General features: G+C 42.9%; 1 protein-coding gene across 10 annotated transcripts in view; it reads right to left on the bottom strand.

Annotated features, from left to right (window-relative positions):
• Positions 1–26,213, bottom strand: part of cadpsa (Ca2+-dependent activator protein for secretion a) — a 110,427-nt gene that overhangs the window by 72,221 nt on the left and 11,993 nt on the right. For all 10 annotated transcript variants that reach the window (XM_061221017.1, XM_061221021.1, XM_061221025.1 and 7 more), the window contains exons 2-3: positions 22,033–22,146; positions 17,043–17,375 (exon numbers count right to left, since the gene is read on the bottom strand). In XM_061221017.1, the coding sequence (XP_061077001.1) occupies positions 17,043–17,375; positions 22,033–22,146 (447 nt within the window). The remainder of the gene's footprint in view (positions 1–17,042; positions 17,376–22,032; positions 22,147–26,213) is intronic.

The raw sequence follows: 26,213 nt of genomic DNA, 5'->3' as shown, positions 1-26,213 counted from the left end.
CCGCACGAGGCAGAGAAAGTGGAGGCATTCAGAAATCTATTTGTTCAATATTTACTCTGTTTGTTCAGTGAGGTGTCAGAGGGAGCACAGGCACCGCTGAGAGTCTAATTGGAGTGGGTGTACTGTCTGATACAGACAAAGGAAGTGCCATGCAGTCAAACTAAATAAAGGTATCTCTCTCTCTCTTCTCCCTCTTCTCTTGCTCTCTCAGATCCATATTGTTCGCTGTAGATTCATGGGAATGAGTCATTTCTGATTTGAATAAATCCTGTTCCAAACCGTCATGCGTATTCTGCCCATTCACAAAAGCTATCCGACGCGTTTGGAATAAAATGGGATATTCTAGATGTGGGTCATGCCGATTTCCGAGCATGCAGTTGTGGTAGTGGTTTCGTAAACTGCACGCAATTTTTTGAGAACAGCTTGGTCTGTCCTGTTCCTAATGTTTCCTCCTGAGTGTTGTACATCATTGTCACAATGTGTTTTTCTTTCTCAGGAAGCAACAACGCTGAGCTGTAACAGTGTGATACAGGCAAGTGAACCACATTTGACAACTTCTGGTCACCCTGCCATTCCTGTAGGCCTAAGCCATATGATATGGGGGCGACATGGCTCAGGCAGTAAGAGCAGTTGTCTGGCAGTCGGAGGGTTGCCGGTTCGATCCCCCGCCCGGGCTGTGTCGAAGCGCCCCTGAGCAAGACACCTAACCCCAAAATGCTCCTGACGAGCTGGTCGGGGCCTTGCATGTCAGGCAATCGCTGTCGGTGTGTGAGTGTGTGTATGAATGGGTGAATGGAGAAGCATCAATTGTACAGCGCTTTGGCGCTATATAAATGCCTGCCATTTACCATTTGCCATCCAGCTTGCCTCTCTCAATAGCAGAATAAGCTAGTTGCAATAATATCCTACACAAATTCCACCAGTCCATATAGTGGTTCTCAGATCCTATCCAACACCTCATTATGTAGCATTACAGATCAGTGTTAATGTGTGCATGCTAGTGTGATGTAAAGTGATACAGTAGTGTGCAAAAATGTGGGCACCCCTGGTCGAAAAGCCTTTTACAATGAATATCTAAGTGGACAGAAGCTAACTTTACCTTTAAATGGTACAACATTAAACATGACACATTTCTTAAAATTTTAAAGCAAGATTACTTTTTATTTTAATTTCAAAATGTCATGGTTTCAAAATAATTAAATAAGGAAAAAGACCCTGTGAAAAAGTTTGTGAAAATATTATTATAGAAAATATTATTCATAAATATTATTTTGCCTCCTTGATGTACAGTAATAATATTCAAGTCTGGAGACTGTAGTGGCCATTCAAAAACCTTCATCCTTCTTTCCTGGAGGTACTTCATGGTTTATTTTGAGGTATGCTTCAGATCATTGTCTTGCTGGAATATCCAACCTCTCTTCAACTTCAATGTCTGGACTGACCTTTGAACATTAGCCTCTAGAATTTCTTGATATTTGGTGGTATCCATTCTTCCTTCCACTCGAACAATATTTCCTGTGCCCCCAGCTGGCATACAAAGGCAAAGCAAAATGGATCCACATCTATGCTTGGTAGTTGGCAACGTGTTCTTCTTTACAAAGGCTTCATCCTTTTTTCTCCAAAGAGAAAAGTTCTTTGGTGGTGGCCGAAAAGTTCAATTTTGGTTTTGTCAGTCCAAAGCACATTGTTCCAAAAGGCGTCAGGCTTCTCAATGTTTTCTTTTGCATACGCTTCATTTTGTGTTGAGGTCATTATTTCTGGCCATGTAGGTCTTTGTTGTTTAAAGTACATTTTATTGTTGTCCTGTGAATTCTTTTTAGCTTTTTGCAGCTATTTTGCAGTGAGTTATTATGAAGGATTTCTCATCAGGTCATGGGGCATTCTATCGGAAATCTTTCTTGGTCTTCCAGACCTTGCCTTGACTTCAACTGTTCCATTTATCTTACATTTACTAATACTGTTTCTGTTTTCTAAAAAGTTTAGCCCAGGAATTATATTCACCGGACTCGCTGAAGCCCTAACAAGTACATCAACTGGGTCTGGGCCTTAGTAATCTTTTTAAAAAGTAACAAAGACTAATCCAAAAGGGTTCCTAAACTTTTGCAGGTCTCATGTTTAACTCTGTACCATTTAGAGTTCAATTTTGCATTCAATCACATACAAATTTGTAACAGACATTTTTAGACCAGGGGTTCCAAGATTTTTGCACCCGACTGTACATGTCTCTTAACAAACACTTGAACAGCGAACAAATATGAATATGAACAGCAGAGCCACAGGAGGGAGAACCTGGATGGCTGACATAGTCGGATATGATCTGAAAACAGTGCCATGATTGAGGCTGGCACAAGCTAGTCTGTAGTCTGACAAACCTCTTTGCTGCCTTTCACTCACAGGGAGGCTACTAAGACCAATGTAGGGTTTGACCAGGTCAGTACAGGATAATGAGACTCAGGCCTGTATTTAACAAATAACCCTGCTTAAAAAAAACAGCTCAAGCAAGGTTTTGAAATAGCTGGTAACTGGTTGACCAGTCCAAACCAACTCCAGACTCAACATTTCAAGTAGGTCATAGCTGGATTTTACACCACACCCCCGTTCAGCACTAAAATGCGCTTCCACCGTGTTTCTCAAGAAGAAAAGTAGGAATTATTTGCAAGTCAAAGTTAAGGACATGTTTTCAGCAAATCTGCCCATTAGTCATACTCAGCTAGGTGCTCCGTCACTAATACCCATAGTTGAAAGCCCACCCTCAACTGACAGGCACACACAATCTCTGCTATGAAACATAACCCAATGGTTTGCTTAATCTTCCAAAGCCAATACTGAACTTCCGTAGAGAAGACAATCAATAACAGACTAGGAGAGATGCAATTAGTCCAGCCGTGTTCCCAGTGTGCATCTAATTGCCTTTTGGCTCAGAAACAAATCAATAGCTAAAGAATACGTACGATGAAATTAGTCATAATCTGCACTGAAACATTGCCTGGCGACACTGGAATGAAAAAATAAATGGAAAAAGGTGCTCTCGGCTCCCAACATCCGTTAGCCTACTTTCTGCCTGGGAGTAACAAAAAGCAGAATTCTGCAGGCTTTCTCACATCAATAACGCATGCGGGACCGGTGCATGTCTGTAATTTACAGCTGCTGAAATTGCAGAGAGGATAACGGAGAGAAACATCCCTCTGCACTCATCTATCTTACCGTGGCATTACCGCCCCCCCCCCCCCCCCCGGACAATACTCCCCTGAACAGTGTTGCATCAATGCCAACGCAGGTCCCGCAAGGGGGATGTGGGACCCTCGTGGAAAGAAAACACGAGAGGCGTTGTTGTGTTGTGTCATGTTGTAGGCCGCACCCTGCATTCACTCAACAGAGAAAGAGGAAGATTCCCCATGTCATGATCTGTTTTGTGAGTTTATTTCATTATTTTTCATATCTATGTTTCATGGTAAACGTATGTCTTAGTATTGCCTGTGATTGTCTGCCTCACCATGTGCTCTTGTTTTCCTTGTCCTGACCCCACCCTCACCTGCCTCTGTCTGCCACACCCCTCAGTTAATTTACATACTCATTGTCCTGATTGGTTCCCCCTGTTCCTTGTTTTCTTCTGCCTTTTAGTTGCCTCCTCTGGGTATTTAAGCTCCCCTTTGTTTGGTTGTCTTTGTCAGATTGTGCCAGTATCTGCTTGTACGGCTGGTGAGAAACGCTGGCTAATTTTTTTTTGCTCTGCTTACCGTTGCGCCGTTCTGTTTGTATAACTTTTGTTCCTCGTTAATGGTATTTTTTGCTGGTTTTTTGAGTTCTGATTTTTGGAGAATATTTCTGTTCCACGTTCACTGTAACTTCTGAGCTTTGGATTTTTGTGTTTTACTTTTTATTCCGGTGGTTGACCTGTGTGCCTTGTCTATTTTTGAGGACTTAATAAACCCTGTTTTTGCGCTCCATTTCTGGTCTGCACTTGGGTCCTTTACCGGCGTCCACATAACACCCCAGGCCCATAGCCTGCAGCAGACTGCCTCTTATTCTAGAACATGGTGACCATGAAAGCTACAGCCAAGCTGACAACCATGTCTGGCAAATACCAACCTCTGAAAAACCATCATGATGTACCTCAGTATATCAGCTGTACATATGAGCTGTGAGGCCTGGTGCAGCTGAAAGAAAAGCATCGGGCAGGTTCTGATGGGTGTGAGTGTAAGAGGTCTGCTGTATTGATTCCTCCTGCAGCTTAAGGCTTCTCCAGTATGGGACTCTCACAGAGTCTAAGAGAAGCTTACTGCACTATTTAAAAGAGGGGCAGCCTGAGGGCTGTACCCTAAATCATTTAAAACCCATTTATAGTTCACATATCGAGAGGCTGCAGCCACCTGAGATTATCATAAAACACAACAACATCAGGAGCAGGGGCTGAATGAATAAATAACCCGGGTCCAGTGGATGAGCTTCTGGGCTTGAAGCCCAATGTGGGGGCAGGATGAAAATTATGGGCTGTATAAAAACTTCTGTTAATAGTAAAAAAAAAGTTGACTTTTTAACAGTTTGAACCCCTTATGACTCACCGGCCCAAGTGAGGGTTGGGCTGGGCCAGTGAGTTTTTTTTTCCATTAATTCCTTTTTTCAGGGTGCTATTTTCAATCACTATGGTAACAGTATATACTGAGATTATCGTGAGATTAAAACATTAAAAACTCAAGGTTCCATCTGTATAGCCTATTTTAAGATGCCTTTGCCTTAGCGGCAACAGTTCCTTATTTTGTCGGTGGTAAAACAAGCGTGGGGGGACATCCCCTTCTCTATATTTTGCAAATCCACATACTGCAACACCTTTTTAATATAAATAGATGCTACTTGAGTCAAACGATGCCAGATTCTGTAGCTGATTCGTTGCTTACCTGTGATTTATTTTTACGGTAAGAGCAAATATTACATTGATTAAAGTGTATTATAACAGGCAAATAATTGTCAACTTTTGTTCTCTCTGCGTTTTTAACAATCAGGAGCCTTTTTTGTTTTTGCACACACTACTTTCTCAAACTGTTCTTCCTGCCGAACAGAAAAAATGTTGAATATGTTGACGAACGTTAGCTAATGTTTTCTGACTATAGAGTTCCCTATTAACCCAAGAACACAGAATCCTGCATTTCTGACTATAGATTTTTCCTAGAACCAAATAATAGGGATCTGTACTACGGCATCACTGTAGCTGCTGATTGGACAGTTTTTGGATTTATTTAAAGGAAAATGAATGAATAACTGGTGACAAAATTGAGCTCACTGAAAGGGCAAGAAAAACCCTGGCTCTCAAAGCAGTTTAGGGCCTATTAGCTGTACAGCACTTTCAAGCTCTCAAGAAATCAGTTACTGTAGTCAGTTTATTTTACATTATATACATATTCTGAAACCTCATTTTATGCATGCATAAAACTCTTCAAGGATTTCTGAAGGCATCTGGGGGAAAATTAAAAATATCATTAGGCCTACATTAAAGATGGTCCACCTTTGCGCTTGAGGCAAAATTTAATTTTATCCCTCCTCTCTCCACAAATCAGCAAGAATCATTAGTGGGTAGCAGCCCTTGAATTATTCAATTTCAATATTCAATGAGGGCAAACTCAGAAATTGGCTGAACCAGAAAAAGGGCCGTCATCTCTCTAAATTTACCGGGTTGCGATGACACTGTGGTGTAATAAAAACAATTGAAGGCAGTGAAGGAATAGCTTTCACTGTAGAGGGAAACAGGACTTTGCATGTGTTGAAATATGTGTGGATGTTTTCATTTCTGAATACATTTCTGTATAAAATGCATACATGATTAGCTTCATTAACCATTTCCATGAACCGAATGTTATTAGTGTGCAGTGTGCATGGTGTGCTTCACAGGAAACCCATTGATTGAATTGTTCAAATGGTGAGGCTAATTGTAGGCCTATTTAAGATCAGCTGTGCTGAATAATGCTTGGTTCAGTCATTGCAGGCAAAGCTGGTACAGACTGAACAACTGGTCTTGATGGCCAGTCTTGCCCTGGTGTGCACACAAGGTAACTGGAAACAGATTGAGAGTTTCACACATGATGACTCACTAGCCTGATTCTTAACATCTTGTCTCAAACTTTGCAAGATCTTGTGGACAGCTCATGACAGCTCAAAAAGGATTGTGTTTTTTGTTGTTAAAGTGAGTTCATTTCCTGTCTCTTCATCTTCCTCGTGAGATTAAATCCCATTGGCTGTTGCCACGGTTGGTCTCGATTTTCTTTGACCAATTCACACTACACACAGTCAGTCTTTTGCCTGTCCAGATTGGTCTGGGGTTGATAGGGTGGGGGCTGGCAAAATCAGAAGTCTTGAACCCTTTCATACTAGAAGATAATTAGCACCCACAGTTGGCCAATAGCAGCTTAAAATTGGGCAATTGTGCACCAATCATGGAATCATGATCTTAGAGCCAGGATTGTGCAGTATGGTAGCAAAGTTTTTGCCTGCATTTGATGAAAATAGCCGGACAATCTTGATGCAAATGGCCTGGTAAATGGCAGTAATAAATTGCATATTGCTCATACTGTATACGTCTGTCTGTGGTAGTATGTGTGTTTCTATGTACAATCAGTAAGCAATTTATTAGGCAAACATGTACACTAGCTTGTTAATGCAAATATTTAATCAGCCAATGTTTGTGGTAGACAGGGTGGTTTGAGTATCTCAGAAACTGCTGGTTTCCTGTGATTTTCACAAACAACAGTCTCTAGAGTTTGCAGAGAATGGTGCAAAAAAAACAAAAAAACATCCAGCAAGCAGCATTACTGCAGGGAAAAACATTGTTAAGGTCAGAGGAGAGGGGCCAGACTGGTCAAAGCTGACAGGAAGGTGACAGTAACGCAAATAACCATGAATTACAACAGTGGTATGCATCTCTGAACACACAACTCGTCAAACCTCTAAGTGGATAGGCTATAGCAGCAGAAGACCAATACGTCTAAAAATAAGTCTAATAAATACCTAATAAAGTGCTCACTGTATATGTATGTATTTCGAAATTTCTAATAAGTATTATATTCCTAAATATCCCTCCATTAAGTCTGGTTCCTCTAAAGGATACTGTGACCAATTTTATTTTAAATGCACCGTAAAACTTTTATAAAAGTATAATCAGATAGTTTGTAATCCCTGCGGTTTTGGTTTCATGACGGCGGTTTTAATAAACAGAGAGCTGCCATCTGGTCCCCCAACGTCGCAGAAGCAGGAGGCATCAAGCTCAGAACATTTACACTTCCATCGTCGGGGCCTGGAGCCTGAGAGAGGCATCACAACGGCGTCACTGCGGCAGGGCTCCGTGTGAGCCAGGGACAGAGCGCCCCCCAGCGAGGACAGGCCTAGCGGCTGGAGCTGTTTTACAGGGACGATAACACGCACAGTGTCCCGCGCGCCACGTGACCACCCTCCTGGGCTCGCCCTGCTCATCCTCCACCCTCACCACCAGCTGCAGCAGCCTGTCTGATAGCGTTTAACATTCATCCCATAACTCCCTTCTCCTATTTCCGTATTACACAGCTGCTCAACGTACAGATGCCATAGAAACATGGGGACAGGAAGGTAGCTGGCTTCTGCTCTTTCATAGAAATATTCAGCGCTTCAGTTTTGTTTCACATGCAAAGTGAGAGAGGATCGCAGGATGGTAAGTCTACTAAGTAGCTAGGATGTACTATTTACATAGTAGTAATACACCAAGTAGTACTATTAGGAGACTAGCACTGGAATTATGACTTCCCATCAATCCCATATATAGTGTTATAGCAGAACACAGGAATGGTATAGCCATTACATTCTCACAACGTTCATACATTTCAGGAATCGGCACTATTAGTATATATAAATGAAAAAAGGAAAGCAGAAAGTGAATAGATTTTAACCAATGACATGGCTCATGATTGTGCCCAGCATGTCAGATTAAATGCTAATGCAGCCTCAAATATGTGTCTGAGCATTTTGTTTTAACCTGTAGTGTAGTGGTTAAGGTAAATGACTGGGACACGCAAGGTCGGTTCTAATCCCGGTGTAGCCACAATAAGATCTGCACACTCAAGGCCCTTAACCCCGCATTGCTCCAGGGGAGGATTGTCTCCTGCTTAGTCTAATCAACTGTACGTTGCTCTGGATAAGAGCGTCTGCCAAATGCCAAAAATGTAATGTAACCCTGCTGGCCAAATTTGCAATCAAAGATCAAATTGAATGCTACTGGAGACAGGAAATGATCCATCTCTCTGTGTCTGGTGCTTCATTGCTGCAGGACTCTGCAGCCTGTTTTATGTTGAGTAAACATAACATAAAATGTTGCTTTTCACATTATTCCTAATGAAAAACCTTGACATTTTCAGAGGACACTCATAGCCATGCAGATATTCATAGGCTGTTATTTACACCCACAGCAGAAGGACCTGTATTAACCCCAAACAGACTGTGTGGAACTTTATTCTTAAACAGAGTAAATGACTGCTAGCCTGCTCAGCCTCGTAAAGGTTTCCCTGACTTCCCTGGCACAAACCTGGCCCTCATGTTGACAAACACCAAAAACAGACAATAAAAAAGGCAATCAAAGGCAAGCCTAAAATCTAAACTAGATACTAGATCCTTGAACCAAGGAAGGGATTGAACACACCTGTCTAATCTGAGGGAAGCCATTTGTCCCAAATGTTATGGCGCACTGAAATCATTTTGTTGTAATTCCTACACAGATCACTCAAGTTCTATGGTGTGTTCACTGTTCGTGTCGGAAGGTTGGAACTCGGATAAAAGGGTGACTTAATTAACGTTGAACCACATTCATGCATGCTTGGAATAATGGATAATGTCAGCTTCTGTATGTTCAGCTTGGATGCATGCGTTTGTCGTCATCTTGCTAACTCATTTCTAAAACAATGTCTAAAACATTTTGAGCCAGAGGACTTCATTCAAAAGGACTTTTCCAGAAACTTCAGACCTCCGAGATTTCATAAATGCACCATAACCCTCAAATTAAAGGTGACAGTCTGCACTTCAATCTCATATACATTGATTAATTTCCAATCCAATGTCGTACCGAGCCAAAGCAACAAATTGTACCACTGTCCAAATACTTATGGGCTGCACTGTATATACACTCAGTGAGCACTTTATTAGGTATTTATTAGACTTATTGGTCTTCTGCTGCTGTAGCCTATCCACTTGGAGGTTTGGCACATTGGGGCAGATTTACGTACATGAAGCTCACAGCGCAAAATGTAGCTTGACAAAGATGTGTTGGGGTCGTAGTCTGCCTGAAATTAACAACTTATTTACGAAGGCTACAGCTCATTATGCAATCAGCGAATGGGACTGCCTATAAACCGGTTGCCACGTAAAAGCGTATCCAGTGCAGGACAAAATGAATACATATTCCAGCTGTGGCGGCTATTGTCATTTGAATTAAATGTGAGATGTTTGCAATGAGCTTGACTATCGCAATGGTACTACGTCTCTCATTAACAATACGTTTTTGCCTGGAAAAAAGTGCTGCTCACTGGATGTTTTTTGTTCTTTGCACCATTCTCTGCAAACTCGAGAGACTGTTGTGCATGGAAATCCCCTGAGATAATTCCTGAGGTACTCAAAGCACCCTGTTTGGCACCAACAATCATACCACAGTCAAAGTCACTTAGATAACATTTCTTCCCTGTTCTACATTTGGTCTGAAAAACAGCTGAAACACATCTGCATACTTTTATGCATTTAGTTGGTGCCACATGATTGGCTGCTTGGCTGATTAAATATTTGCATTAACAAGCTAGTGTACATGTCTACCTAATAAAGTGCTCACTGTACATAATACAAGTGTATATCAAGTTACACTTTTAATTAATTACACTAATCAGATTTAACGCTAGTTGCATGAACCCTTTTGTACTTGTTTGAGTTTTACATAAACATTTCTAATGTATTTGTACTCTCAAAATATTAATAAAATGCTCTTTTACTTGATTGTACTCTGTGAAAGAAACAGAATGGAAACCGCACCAGGGGTAAGAACAGCAGCAATAGTGATGGTCATAAATGAATCTGGCCGCTGGCCTTGTGAGCAGGCCAAAGACAGAGAGCCACCTGAACTGAAGAGCTCGGAGCCAAGCAGCAATCTGGTGTCGGCCTATTAATAGTGCGGCCATGTGATGAGTGCACCAGGGCTCACAGCTGTCTCCCGTAACCTGGCAGGCTTCGCCCGCGGCGTAGACTACACCCTGGCAGGTCACCCCCCCCCCCCCCCCCCCCCCCTACACACACACAAGACCTACCCACCCCCCCACTGCCTGGAGCTGCCGCTGAAGTCTCATCAGCCCTTCCTGCAACTGCCCCTGCGCATGCCAGGAGGGCGGAGTCACATGATGTCATGGCACATTTCACACCTCTGCTCAGCCTGTCAGTCAGATAGTCGGGCATCGAACTCTCCCGCTGGTCTTTATCGAGCATAGAGAAGAATGGGGAGGTGGGCTACGGCAGTGTACAATAATGGTTTGGAAATGGGCATGGTGAGGTTGCAGGTTCATCTCGAATGAGGACCTGCCGTGCTACACATGAGCTTGTTTAACCAGAATTGCTTCAAACTATATAAATGGATTGTACTGTATGTAAAAGAACGTAAACTGTGTACTCGCTAATCTGGGTATGTGTGTCTATGAAATGCCTCATATAAGGTTTCATATATAAAGGGAGATACACAAGTGGATACCCTTTCAGAGGAGATACCCTTTTGTTTTGCAATTCCTGCTAAAGATGAGTGCTTGATGTAGTCACTGAAAAAAGTGTGGCAGTAGAGCAAACTAAATGACAGTCCTCCCCGGGGTAGACTGTTTTTGCATATCTCAAGTGATACCCATGTTTCGTATCATCTGCAAAGCCTTGGCCCCTGGTAAGAGAAACCAATCTTGCTTTTTTCATCCTAAATTGCGGGCTGATAGTTACTAATGCGGTACTTTAAGGATAAGCCAAGGAAGCCCCATGCGTCAACACTAGCATAGTGCAGTGCAAATTATAGTCCGCCAAGCAATTTGGTGTGATTTTAAAACCGGTACTGCGACACTTCCATTTCTGTGGGCTCTTGGGACACATCTGCCTATGTTACAGGTAATTTAATTAGGAAGCACTTGAAAGTGCCGGATGGCAGATAACTCATCTCAAAGGAAATGCTTCTGAGGGGGTAAATATTCATGACCGAGGGCAGTAAAGCGCGAAGAGCCCGTGTTTGAAACTTCGACACAACACCACGCCGGGGGAGGGGGGGGCATGGGTAACAGTTTCACTCTACAGCATAGAGCCAAAGTTTTGCTTAGGTTTGACAGGGCTGATTGTTGCCTCTTTATTTCCAGACTGTGATCCAGAGACCGCACACAGATTCTACCTTGAAAGCATAAAACCGTGTGAACTACTCTTCCCAAACGCAAGTGCATCACAAAAATGTGCATATACAGTAAATAAGAAATATGTGACTTTCTTTGCTCAAATTCCAATAAATATGAAAGTGGCAAATGAGAGATTGTAAGCATCATTATTCAACTGCTATTTGCATTCTCAGCAATATTCTTGTTTATATTGATTATCCATCCATCCATCCATTATCTTAACCCGCTTATCCTGAACAGGGTCGCAGGGGGGCTGGAGCCTATCCCAGCATACATTGGGCGAAAGGCAGGAATACACCCTGGACAGGTCGCCAGTCCATCGCAGGGCACACACACCATTCACTCACACAGTCACACACTCACACACTCATACACTCATACACTCATACACTCATACCTATGGGCAATTTAGACTCTCCAATCAGCCTAATCTGCCTAATCTGCATGTCTTTGGACTGTGGGAGGAAACCGGAGTACCCAGAGGAAACCCACGCAAACACGGGGAGAACATGCAAACTCCGCACAGACCCCGGCCGACGGGGATTTGAACCCAGGACCTCCTTGCTGTGAGGCGGCAGTGCTACCCACTGCACCATCCGTGCCGCCTTATATTGATTAGCTCCTATAAAATTTGTCAAGAAGTGTGAGAAATATAGTGCACATATACATGATAAAGCTCATGGCAGGGTGATGACATGCAAGTCTATTCCAAATCTAATTCTGTTCACAGCACTCACCAGGTTTGGCAGTGTGTACTACTGTGCTACTGTAAGTACACGTGGGCCCAGAGTTCTGGGAGTATTCTGCCATGGCTGGCCAGGACCACGGTACCACCCAGTTCTGCTGGGTCCTTCACAGAGCCTGAACGGTTCTGCCTTCTGAACTCTGTCTCACACAGCGACATTCTGCTCAGAATGTAAATATTTCAGAGCCCAATCTGGCTCCCACTGAATTTTTAATCCCGTCTTCCCGAACGAAGAGACGCTAATGCCACATCCTTGAGTGCTTTTCTGAGTTATCACGCAAGAAGCTGTGACTGATAAAGCAAAGACCCTCTGGAAGCTTTTGCCCGTCCATTACGCCTTTCAGAATCCAGGCCATGTGAGTATACATGTCTAAAAGCAAGTCGACTACAAGCACAGTACATTGAATAGCTATATTTAAACATTCACATCAACTGTGGTGCTCCAGTTGGCTTCCATGAAAATAATTCTGCTTACAATGGGGACAGGAATTTGAATTCAAAATTTAAACTCCACATGTGCAGAAGTATAAATTGTTGATTTATCCATGCCCGGTATTTATCCGTTTATCCAATGGCTATGCGCTTCTGCAGTACAGGAGCTTTGCTTTAGTAGCTTTGCTGGTTCAATCTCCGCGTTGGTCATGCCTACTTAAAATGGAGCCGGGATGCGCTGGGGAAATGGCCATGTGCTGACCTCATGTACTTTTTGGGGGGGGGGGGGGGGGATGCAGGGACATAAGCTGCTGATTGCAGGGACCTGCAGAAACGTCCCCAGCAATCACTGTCAGGAGTGTTCCTGTCAGCACAGCTTAAAGTGGAAAAGGGGCTCTATCTGTGCACTCGCTAGGGATGGGACAGTAAGGCCCTATGAGCCCCCTTGCCGTTCATAACAAAACACTATCATTTGTTTTCAGTGAGTCACTGATAGCATATGACAGCTCCAGCCTTATTATGACAACAGAGAGAAACCAAGAACAGGGTGTTATAATAAAAAGCTAAATATTTTCTCAGTGAGCACTTTATTAGGTATTTATTAGACTTATTTTTTAGACTTCTTCTGCTGTAGCCTATCTAGTTAAGATGCATTGTGTGTTCAGAGATGCTCTTCTGCATACCACTGTTGTAATGTGTGGTTATTTGCGTTACTATCACCTTCCTGTCAGCTTTGACCAGCATTCTCCTCTGACGTCTCTCATTAACAAGGTGTTTCTGTCTGCAGAACTGCTGCTCACTGGATTTTTTTAGGCACCATTCTTTGCAAACTTTAGAGACTAGTGTGAGTGTGAAGATCCCAGGAGATACTCAAACAAAATAAAAATGTTCCTAATAAAGTGCTCTTTGAGTATACGTTTATTGGATATGATACATACTTTATGCACCTCTGGATAGGGTTTGACAATGCTTCAGCCTATGACAGTGCATAATGTAGGCATTTCACAAAAACAGCTCCAGCAACACCATGTTTTTCTTTCAGAAAAAAAACCCAGCAACAGCATATCTTGTGTATCTAAATTGAATTTACTTCCCGCGATTGATTAGGAGACAAACTGATTTAATTATGTGAATACCAATTAGAGTGTCTGTCCATAATGTATCCGTAGTGAAATAGCTGATGCAGAAGCAAGCGGGGTTTCTGCAAACTGTTTACAGTTGCCATGGCAGCACAGAACTGATACAATCAATGGGTGGGGGAAAGCATCAAGAAGCATCAGATTTTCTCCATGTTCACTACACATCCTACTCATATTACAGTGAGAGCAGAAAGCATGTAGTGCTATCAGCAAGGTGGCAGCTGCCTACATGTTGAAATCCAGTGTTTAACAGTGCCTAGAGGTTTTGTATGACAATAAGGCACTCTTGTATTAAACAAAGTTGCATCAGATGCTAAATATTGTCTCTTGTGTTTGAAACCTTGAAACATGGAGCATACATAGGTTTCCCTTTTCTCTTGGAATACAATTTTAAAATATATTTACTCACCAAGCACCAAGCCATTAGACTAAATATTTATTAGACTGAAGTTCTGCAGGCGGAAATGTGTTGTTAATGAGAGAGGTCAGAGGAGAAGGGCCAGACTGGTCGAAGCTGACAGGAAGGGTCAATAACACAAATAACCATGCATTACAACAGTGGTATGCAGAAGACCATCTCTGAACACACAACGCGTCAAACCTCTAAGTGCATAGGCTACAGCAGCAGAAGACCTAATAAGTCTAAAAAATAAGTCTAATAAATACCTGACCTTCCTCTAATAAAGTACTCACTGAGTGTATATATACACACAGTAAAAATGTTCATTCAGATAGAATAATTCATGGTGGTGAGAGAGTATGGTACAGTTCGTAGGGTGGCTGACTCTAAACCCATCTAAAAATACTGCTGTGCAGCCTGGGGCATGGTTCTCTATCATGGCACTTTCTGTACTGTGATCCCATATCTTTCTGTAACCCTCAGCCCCCTGTCTAAACAACGCAAAAACAAAATCATATGAAGGGCAAACTGAAAGGTCCCCAATTATTTTTCCAAAAATTTGTGATTACAGTGTTCGCATACATTTTTCATTTATGCTAACACTGTAACCATAACTTTAATTATGTCATGGGCAAGAACTCTTAAAACTTTAAGCCAAAAAATAAACTGTGACCAGTAAAAAATTGTTAAATTGTCGTTCACAGGAGTTATTTATTAACAGAAAAATACCGTTCACAACAGGCAGGTGCATATTCAGCCATGTTGTGCTTGTTGCCAGTTTGTCAGGGCCAAGGGAGTAGACGACAAGTGCAATGAGCAGCCATTGAAATGGCAAACAGCTCAGGGAGAGAAATGATTGGGACACTAGGGAAAGCCTTGACAGCATGCCAGAGCACACAGCACTGCTGTCTGTACACAAATTCCCACAATGCAACGAAAAACACATCAATTTAGATTAAAGAATGTCTGAATACACAACAGTGGAATAGTGAAAGAAACTATTTCCTTATGTTTACAAACAGTACCAAATTTGTAAGTACACCAAACATTTTAGCCAGGGAATATATGTGGTTTTAATCTGGTGTGTTTTTGAATGTGAGTGTAACTAAAACAATTATCATCAGCTACAGGTTTGTTAAATTGCTGTGTGTGTATGTATGTGCATTTATGTATGCATGTGTGTGTTTGTTCAGAAACATCTGAATAACAGCCATACACAGCATGGCTATACAGTATCCCCCAAGCCTCTCCATTGTACCAATAACAAGACACAACAAACCACAGTTCACACAGCCAGAATCATGTACAATATTCTGCTAATCACACCAATATGACAATACTGACTCATTTCTAAACATTGAGGGAGTGATCAAGGTCAAATATTGTCCATTTGAAATATACTGATGTGTCATTAGCTCTGGGTATATGACACTGTACAAGGTATTTGTGTAATGCCGACCTAAACACTGAGAATTTTGCCATGCGGGCGATTGAGGTCAGGGGGCGTGCTGCCTCAAAGTCAGGAGCTGCAGGAGCTGCGTTCACACTGATTCTTCTCAGCACTAGAGACCTCCCAGATAAAGCTATGAAAGGCAGGGCTAGGATCACATCCAGAATCTGCTGTTCTTCCTTTTGCCCTGTGGAGATTTGTTTTATCCATTAATAGCGCCGGGGATTTTATGGAATTAGCAAATATGTTTTGACAGTGCATTTTGCATTACATTATTTTTATGTTAAGCAGCTCTTGTCCTGAGTGACCTCACCAGCTGACTTTTTATATTCCAAATATTAATTTACAAAGACAGATTTCTACTGCAGGGCTTCAGGCTGGGCGCATCATGGTCCAGGGTGCAACAGTGGTACCACAGCGGCTAGCAGTTCTGTGACCTTTGGGCTCAGGTTCTGAACAACTACATTACACCACACTGTATACTTAGGGCTACACCTGTTCTTGTTCATCATCAAATCATTTCTGCAATTCATTCCGGTTACCAAATGGACAATGAATTTACATGATAGTAGGAACCCGGCGTGTTCATGCATTTACTAGCCTGAGCTGTGCCCAGAATTTTAATACTGCACAAAGGTCCTGGAGGAATACATTCCGACAGCTCTTTGTATGAGCAGCATAAAGTGAAGTCTGTCCTCTCATCTGTTAAACATAGGCAACGTTCTCGGTAATTACCACAGACTATCCTACAGTGTCACAGTCTGCTTATACCATTTTCCATAACCTAAAATGAGGCAATGCTTCAAAAACGGCCGGGCCATCCTACCATGTCTGTTCGCCTCACCCCATTGCTAAGAAATACGCTCCCTTTTTTTATGATCATCACACTTCCTGCTATCATCAATGGACTATTTTGTGAAGAAACAGAACCAATATTTGTGTTGTCTAAAAGTTAAAAGTTGAGGCTGCTGGATGGCTCATCCCATTACGGCACTGTTCAAAGGCAACGGTCTCAGTCGACCAGTACGAGAGAGTTGGAAAGACTCATTAGAGACCCCCTGCTCTATGATCGGCATCTGCTTGTCTGCCTTTTTGATCTTTTGAGTCTTCCTCTGATTCATTTCTGTGCAAACCGGACTACGATGTCATAACAAATAGCAGCTGATCACATGTTTAGGAGGAGGGCACAAGCTTGTCTATGTCAGCCACGGTGGTTATGATCATTCATTACTGCATGAGTGTGATCAGGCATTCTATCATGGGAAGAAACTCTTTGCCAAGAATAGACAAATCTATTCACACATGCAAATCTATTTAGATTCGCTATTAACTATCCACAAATTGCTATCGATGCACAATATGCAATCAATATTAGATAATACGCAATCAATGCCTCGACCACAGACAGTTTTCTCCTTGGCAGACTCGGAGAAGCGTTAGATGCAGTAGTGGTAACCACCCCAGGTACACTCACCTGACAGGCGTTGTAGAGAAGCTGGTGCTCAAACTTCTTGATGCCCAGGATCTGCTGGAACATCTCGTACAGCTGGTCCTTGCTGAGGATGAGCTCGGAGGCCGCACTGGCGGTCAGACGCTGCTGGTGCTTGCGCGGGTCCTCCTCGCCCCGGTAGATGGTGTCGAACTTGGCCATCCAGGAGCTGAGGACCGTCTCCTTGCTCAGGCCGTCGATCTCCGGCAGGCTGCGGACACGCTTCTCGATGTGCTTCTTGAAGACCTCTCGCGAGTCGTTGGCCGAACAGCCCCCGCTCTGGACCATCCGGGACACACGGTCGCTCTTCAGGAACACCTGTAGGGACCAGACAAGCCTATTAGTGATACCATTACTCACATACAGGCTGGTCTGCGATGAGGGCTGTTTGCTCCTCAAACGCCTGAGGTCACAGAAGGAACTCGTACTACAGTAGAACAGAATGCTTTCTTTACACAGAGACCAGTTACACTTCGTGTTGAGAAAACAATTTCACAGATACCATCATTGCACTTATACTCCCTGTTCTTGCACCATAGAAAAATGTGTTTGCAAATTATTAAATTTGCAAGTAGTCACTAGCCCTTAGGCTTGTATTCTTTTCTACTGTCTTCATAATCACAAATGCTACAAAACATAGAGTAGCAATTATTCTAGGGCGATAATCATGTGATCTAGTGTGATGTCAGAGTTCTTGTGTCAGAATGATAATGCAGAAACGCTGGGTCATCCTGGGTTTGTGCTGAACTTAATTTTCCTGGCTCAAAGTAAAGCTACCGTTTACTGCCAGTAGTCCTCTAGAGCAAAACATGCAGTTTATGTTTACTGCCTGTAGTCCTCTACAACAACACATGCAGTTTATGTTTACTGCCAGTTGTCCTCCACAACAACACATGCAGTTTAAAATTCATTCAGGAACAGATTATAGCCTACACCAGTGCCTGAGATGAACATGAATTTATGCTGCTTTATCCAAAATTCAACTTCATCTTTACTCCAAATAAACTTTAACAGTGACCAAGGCACATCTGCTCAAACACTCTACTGCTGTGTATGCCATGGCAAAGACATAACGGACAGTTTATCCCCCCTCCAGGTGAAGGGCAAATACCTTCTCCCAAATTTGGCAGGACCATTCCACCTTCACCCACACCCACATACTGAGAGCTTGCAGCTGAAGCAGGTGAACCCCTCTGAGGCACTCGCAAGCTTTTGTCTGACAATTCAAATCGGGACTGGACACACAGTACAAGGGGAATTCATTCTGAGCCAAGGGCACAAAATGCTATCATAGCAACATGTGCAGGAAATGATTGAGGGTAGCAGGGGAACCACACATTATACATTCCAATTTAAAACATTTTAACTTCTATTTAACATGTGAAAGACAGAAATATACATAGGGATACTGGGCACTCCAAAGTATGCCCCATTCTCATTTTCCCTTTAAATTGTTCAGGCTCCACCAGATGAGCTCAAATGTAGCACATTTTACGAGGTGCTTGGCAGAGAACATGATGACTATTGAGCAAACGTCAAACCGAAGCAGTGCCGTTTCCCACCCTGTGTTTCTTTATTTCGGCACTTTTTCACAGAGTTGGGAAAATTCATTTATGTTGTTTCTTTTCAATCTGAAGTTTTGGCACATGCTTTTCAAAGACCTCTCCTTCAAGGGCGTAGAATTGGGTAGGGACATGTCCCTGAAATGTCCCTAGCAATTATTTTGATTGACAATAAACAATGTTTTGTCCGCCAGTGTCTAGTCAATGTTAACAGATCTTGTTCTTTACTCCCTAACCCCCCCAAAAATAAATTAATTTCATGCTTTTATGGCTTAGAGTGGCTCCACTTTTAGAAAGACCGCGACTGGTGGTCAATTCATGTCCCATGTGCTGGCGCTAGCAGGGCAACATCTGACCTATTTCACATCCAACCAAAAAATGTACAAAAGTAGGTTAATGAAAAAAATAACCTCTGGAGGATAACAAGGCCATTTTTTTCTACCTAACTAGGTACTGTGTGTCACCAATATTGTGGACAGCACTTGGTCACTGGACGCCCAAATGAGGAGTTCAACAGCATAATATTAAGGCTTGCAGTCGGCTTGAAGAAATGGTATCTGAAAATTTTTTTTTTAATTTTTTTTTATCTAAATCCATGTTTACAGATTTATTAATGTGCTACACCCCTGTGTCGCTGTGTCTGTTAATGAGTATGTTGGCCACCATAACTATCTATAAATTAAGGCTCTAGATGACATGAAATGGTGGTCAGAAATGACAAATGCCTCAGCTTCCAGTGGGGGTTACATCCCCTCTGAACCTCCCCCATTTGTGTCCCTACCAATGTCAAAGTCAACCTACGCCCTTGCTCTCCTCAACCCAACTGAGTGATGGGCATTTTTAATACTGCTGTTTGGAACAAATCATGGAAAGGTCTTCACAGAGGCCTCATTTATTTTACTGTGGCATCCAGCTCTGGCACAAACAATCTGTTCCAGCTCAATGATTTACTCTCAATATGCCTTATGGCTGGAAGGCAGGTCTTTACATGCCTTATATGCTGTATATTCTTTTTGCTTCAGTAGAAAAAGTGTTATTAAATAGTCTGGACTCCTTGCATGGTGCCATATGCCTCTTTACTGTGGTCCTTACATCACGTAGCAGGGAAGTGTGGTGAATTGGTAACTGTCCAACCTAGAGAAAAGTGCGTTAGGGGCTTAATTGAATTGAAAGTCTGGCCTTGAGAGGTTTAAATAATGCAAGGTTTAAATCACCAGATTGATTTAGTGCACTGTGCAAAGTTCTCTTTTCATTATTCTTCTTCTCTCCATTTGTATTAATGAGAGTGGAGATTAAGCCATCAGGAGCTGGTTTCCTCTCTATCGTTCCCTGCTGCTGAGTCACCCTCTTTCCCCAACTCAGAATCAGATGATGAATGATCCCCTGACCGAGTTTTAATAAGGAATTAGTCAGTTAATGTCAGAGAAATATCAACCATGCCATCTGAACTAGCACGTAGAAGGAAAAGATGGAAAATTCTATCATATCGAGGCGTGATTCCTCCAGAATACTGAAGGAACAAGGAAAAATTATTCTCACTTAAATAAGTTAGACAAAGTTCATGGTTACAGCACATTACACTATGCTCTGAGTGTCATCGTACTGGATGGGCTTTAATGTCAGTTAGGGGCAGCCATCCTGTCTAAACAGAAAGGAGACAATCATCCGCAAGAGCAATCTGGTGATAATCGTCATCCAATTGCCAAACTGTGGCAGGTTGGAAACACAAGTCTCGAGCTCAGCAGATTCATTCATGCACAAACTCCCATTTTTCACTCTCATATCTGAGTGGTGTAGCAATGCATGTAGTCTTACTGTGTGCTACTGGAAAGGGATAATAATATTTTAACCTTTCCTCAGTGCTAACAGTAATACTGTACACAGGAGACTGCAAATGTCCTCCAATTGTGTGGCTCTATATCAGGGTTCTCCAGCCCTGACCCTGGAGAGCTACAGGGTCTGCTAGTTTTTGTTGTTACTCAGCACTTAATTAATCCATTACAGCAGTTGATTACACAGTTAACTCACCTCGCCTGGTTACCTGGGTCTCAACAGGGTGCTGATTTTAAGGTGAAAACTAAAACCAGCAGACCCAGCCGCTCTCCACGACCAGGTTGGTGACCTCTGCTCTATATGGATCTTGATAGATGCGGAAGTACCTCTGGTTTGTATTGCCTACAGCAGCGTCACTCAACTCCATGTACTGCGGGCTGCAGTGTCTGCAGGTATCTGCTCCAACCGTGTGCTACACTACCTGATTTCACTAATTATTTTACCTGCTTGGTTCAGATAATAAGCTAATTAGTGAAATCAGGTGGCATAGCCAAATGCCTGCAGACACTGTGGCCTGCAGGACATAGAGTTGTGTAACCCTGACCTACAGTGACACAATAGTGTATCTTGTGATGGCAGTAGTATAGGCTAGTGACTGCTTGGTGCAGATGCGTTCTATGAGTATGTTAGGCCCTTAAAACCCCAAGATTTTTAGTGGTTTAGGGGCAAAGAGGAATGCCTGGCTAAAACAAATGCAATTTATTGTAGAGTGTGTTCAATAATAGCAACATACTAAGGTGTAAAATGTGGCTGTACTGTATTGTAATGGCTGCTTGAATGGTACACAGGAGGCCCTGTCGACAAGTCACCAAGAACCATTGTCCCCCAAAACTAAAAATACCCAAATCATCAAATAAAGACATAATCACAAAATGGCAGTAACAATGACCCTGATTGTCTTATCTCTGTATGCCTATCAAACCAGGTAAATCATTATTCAGCACCCATTGTACCATGCCACCAATTTGTTCCCCTGGCTTTCCAACAACACCAAACATGATTATGCTGTATGGAAAACCCAAGGTTTACATAACTGCTATTTCAACTCAGTAGTTCTGGCAGCATGCACAGACCATCGGCAGAATGATTGCAATGCAGTCTCTTTTTGGCAAATCTCGCTGACTCTGTGTCAGCACCTTAACCTCATGAGACCCCGCGTCCTCAAACGAGGACATCACATTTAGCTTTCCCTGAGCTCTATACAATGCTTATCCTAACGTAAGGGACATTAGAATTAAATAATATACTTTTGACAATATTTTCACTGCAACTTAAATGTTTTTGACACTTTTTTACATCAAGAAATGAAAATGAACCATCTCCTGGGTCTCAGGAGGATAAACACACTCTGTTTTCCTTTGGGGGTCTGATAACGTGCACACCTTTTTTTTGCTATGCTTACCCGCCCGCATAACATACTATATTCCCTTTGAGGGAAAATAAAGGGCTCATTAATTAATATGAACACATTATGGAATTGCTGTTCAGCAGTCTTCCGCAAAGAATGATATTTAAAAAGTTTAATCGATAACCCGATTTTACTGTAGTTTTGTTAAAGTAAAGAAGAAAGTTTCTGTTACCTCGTAGTAGCTCTGCACAGCGTTGATGAAGGCCTCGTCCGCCACGATCTGGGTGTCTCCGTTCAGGAAGGCCTGAAAGCGGTCCTTCACCGTCTGCAGCTGCTGCCTGCTTATCTGAGGAGCGGAAAATGACAGGTATTTCAGCGATACCACCTGGTATTAGCTCATCACTTCAGTCAAGCATTGATGGGAGTGCCGAAGGTGAGGATGAAATGGGAAGAGTGGGCTTGTTTTTATTTCTACTATATTTTTATTTTATTTTCTTCCTCTAGTTAACTGTCATTTATGATAATATCACTATTATGCTTTCCCAAGTTACAGTTGACCTCCTTTGTGGAGGTGGGAGGTAGCTGGTGGGTGAAAAAAAAACAAGCAGAGAGCATAATTACTGTCTGACATACAGAAAGCAGTTTACTTTCAAGTGCATTTTTACTTCATTCTTAATCACAGTTGGGTCAATACGTAACTGTTTTGGATACCTTTCTATGCTTTACTGAGCTTGTCTGGTGTATTGGAGCCTATGAAATACTCTCAAACAGTGCAAACCCTGCCTTCAGTTGGAAACTGCACCAGGCAAGATGAATTCAGCACAGAAAAGTAATTGAATGCAAAACAATTACGTACGGCCCAAGTCTGCTCGTAGTTTCAAGATAGATGTCGTGTCATATTGAGTAAATAACAATATTCATCCCATAGAGCCCCATGGACGATGAAAAACAACTGCGTGAAAGCAGCTTGGCTCATGTGGCGTGTCAGGTGACGGTCGGACTGATCTGACGGGCCCCGTGGAGCAAGTGGCAAACTGACGCTCTCTAAAGAGCGGTGAGAATCCGCAGAGTTACCCGAGCAGCAGAGTTTAATGTCCTCTGACTGAAACGTGTCCTGTCACTTCAGCTCAAAGAGCTTTCCCCTGATGTCCTTGTTGCACAAATCTGCATCTGGGATTGGTAATTATACACAGCGCATCGCTCACGTCACGTTAAACGCTTTCTGTTAACTCCAGGCTTTGGCTTGAAGAGGCAAAAAATAACTCATAATTTAGTTCTCGCCCGCTTGTTGTCATTAGAGTATGAACTGTCGTAGTATCTTCAGTAAATACACACGGTACGACCAGTGGCAGGCAGCCACTGTATGTCAACGTTGACCTTCACGTCGTTGCTGAAGATACAGCGAAGAATCATGTTGTTGCAGAGCAAAAATTAACCATTCTGTGATAATCCCAATCCCCGACTATATATAATAATATGCAGTACTTTCACACCCTTAATATGTGCACAACTCAATCACTCATAGAGAATGGCTTTACCCTATGCAAGTGTGAGGATGGGACCATTAATGTGACAGTCCCTGAATATCCCATTCCCACAGAATGTCAGCCATGTAGCAGCAGAGTGTCAAAATAAATACTGTAATTACTTTGGAAGGCAATATGAGTTTTGTCAAAACATTCAAGTGATGTGTTTATTTTTCTGTACTCTGTCCAAGCTGAATTACCATGGCAGGGCATGCGTATGTTTAAATCCTGAATGCCCTTGGAGGAGTGTCACAACAGGTAATGAAGCAAAGCCAAAAGGATTACTTTAATGGCAACATCATGCAGTGAGCATGAGGTCAGAAAAGATGTTGTGTAATAGCTTAGGACAAATATTAATCACGAATGCACACACACAAACTCATATATATAGGAACTTCCCTCTGGTCCTCTCTCAAGCCCCTCAACCTCAAACGAGTTCTCATGTCTTCTGGCTAGCTTACATAAATTCTGTCAACCATTTAATTTGCCCATGTTGTGGGGACACTGCTACGACCCCGACCCCCAACGGCCGAAAGGAGATGGACACACCTTCTTCAAGCTGCATCGTCTCGAGCCCCAGAACTGTGCCTCCCAGGCAATCAGTGTGCTTTCTGTATGCGCCAATCCTCCCTGCCGAGTCCCTCCCCCACCCTTGGAGTGGCGGCCCAATTATGCGGCTCCCTCGTGCGCCGGCCCTGCTCGGCTTTGGCAGGACCGGGACGTGAACCCCGGTCCTCAGTGTGCGACCGCATCGAACCGATGCCTGCGTCAAGGTCTGATGTCTTAGCCATGCACCACCACGCTGCTTCACCAAGGCCAAATTCTCGATAATGGTTCAGTAGTTGGGTGTGGGAACATCTGCCATGTATTCGTAAGGTTGAGATTAATCATTATGATAGACCCAGTTTGGTACCTTCCTTTCACAGTGATTGATTGGTGAAATGTTCCTAGGATGGATGTGTCCTGCCCATGGTCGCATGTGCTGTGTGTGTGTCATGCTATCGGCTGTGAACACTCAAACACAACCGTTCTCTCAGAAATTCTCAGAGCATTTGTCACAATAAATTGTCCCAAAATTTAAATCGATACATTGAAAGTGAAGACGTGTGCCATGCAGTATATACACGTGCGTGTGTGTGTGCGCTTACTGTACATGTATGTGTGTGCATGAATGACTGTGTGTGTGGGTGTGTGTGTGTGTGTGTCCTTGTGGGGGAGGGGAGGTGGATTTACAGTCTACCCAATACAAATGGCTGCAGCTCCTCCCCCCACTTTTGTCCTCCACAGAGTGTAGATAAACAACAGACTTTGATGTGGGAGAGAAGTGGAAAAATACTGCATGTAACCAATTGCCTCCGAGAGTCTCCTGCCATCTGGATATTCCTTTATGCGCCCCTGGTTTCCTTCCCCGCACTACTGTTACTGTGAGGACTCAGCCACCTCATTACCCTCCATCGGCCTGGGGTCAGAAAGGCACTGTGCAGGAGAGGGTCATGACCTCCATCACCTGCACGCTGATTCACAGCCCACAGTTCAAACGCTACATTAAAACCCATCACAGAAAGCAGAGACGGGCTGAAGGCTGCGGTGTCAGTTCTATATAGTATATGCAATTTGGTAGAACACATTTCCATAAAGCAAATGTTCATCTCAAATGTGTTTCATTGAGACCTAGTTCTACATTGCATTTACTACATTACTGATGAATTTGATCTTGGGGCTTTTTAGTCATTTTATCTTTGTCTAGAACTCTACTCATGGAATCGTCACTGGAGTTAATTGGTTATTTGTCAGGATTATATCGATTAATCTACTAATCACACAGCAAATCTACGGCAAACATTGCCTGGTTGCCTACAATGAACACGGATGAGGAAGAAGCCATTTCCTCAACTGCTAAGTAACTAGTGCAGGACTAAAGCATCAAAAGGTATGGGGGAGTAAGAATTAACATGACTTGCTTGAAATTGCTTTCACCTGCACAAAAATAACAATGCAACTTCATTTTCAAAAGGGCATGCAGAAGGTATGAAAGATGCACACATTCATTTTCTGATGTGGGAAGTAAACAAAGCTGAATTGTGTTAAAATGAACAATTACTAAAAGGAGCATTGTGAACCGTTGACATTCAGCTTACACAGTCATGTCTGGTGGTCTGTAAATCTCAGTGTTGGTAGGAGAACAGCTGGCTTAGCTGGGCAATAAATATAATAGTTTCATGGAGACTTAAAGTCAGTCCTGGCCATGGATGCCACCATTAAGCAATGAAATGCTGAAGGCGTGGCTCTAGCACTGAAGTGACCTCGCCGCTTTGGTCAGCAGAGACCAGCAGCAGAGTGGAAAGTGCAGAGACCAGCAGCAGAGTGGAAAGTGCAGAGACCAGCAGCAGAGTGGAAAGTGCAGAGACCAGCGGCAGAGTGGAAAGCGGCAGAACAATTACATTCTTTATTGCACCAAGTCCATCTTGGATCATTCCTTCAAAGCATCTACTGCCCTGTCCATGCCCACTCTCCTCCTCCCTAATCTCCATCCATCACTGCGCTAACAAGTGCATGGGCTCTCGTGCCACAAACAGACAGTGTTCCAGCACAGTTTTATAGCCCGTGGCACTAGATAGACAGCATTGCCCGGTCCTGTGGGCTACAGTAAATGCAGGGTAATGGTTAACAAGGGACTCTCTTTGCTTTGGCTCCCACGCTAGGCTCAGTAGTTTTTACTTCACTTTCACTTTTCCCTTTAAAGGTAAAGTCAGAATTATGTTCATCCATCCATCCATCCATCCATTATCTGAACCCGCTTATCCTGAACAGGGTCGCAGGGGGGCTGGAGCCTATCCCAGCATACATTGGGCGAAAGGCAGGAATACACCCTGGACGGGTCGCCAGT

The sequence above is a fragment of the Conger conger genome, chromosome 14 (genome assembly GCF_963514075.1).
Source record: "Conger conger chromosome 14, fConCon1.1, whole genome shotgun sequence".
In the NCBI taxonomy this organism is placed as follows: domain Eukaryota; kingdom Metazoa; phylum Chordata; class Actinopteri; order Anguilliformes; family Congridae; genus Conger; species Conger conger.
Note: the sequence above shows the minus strand (reverse complement) of the source record. Positions and strands in the feature narration are given on the sequence as shown.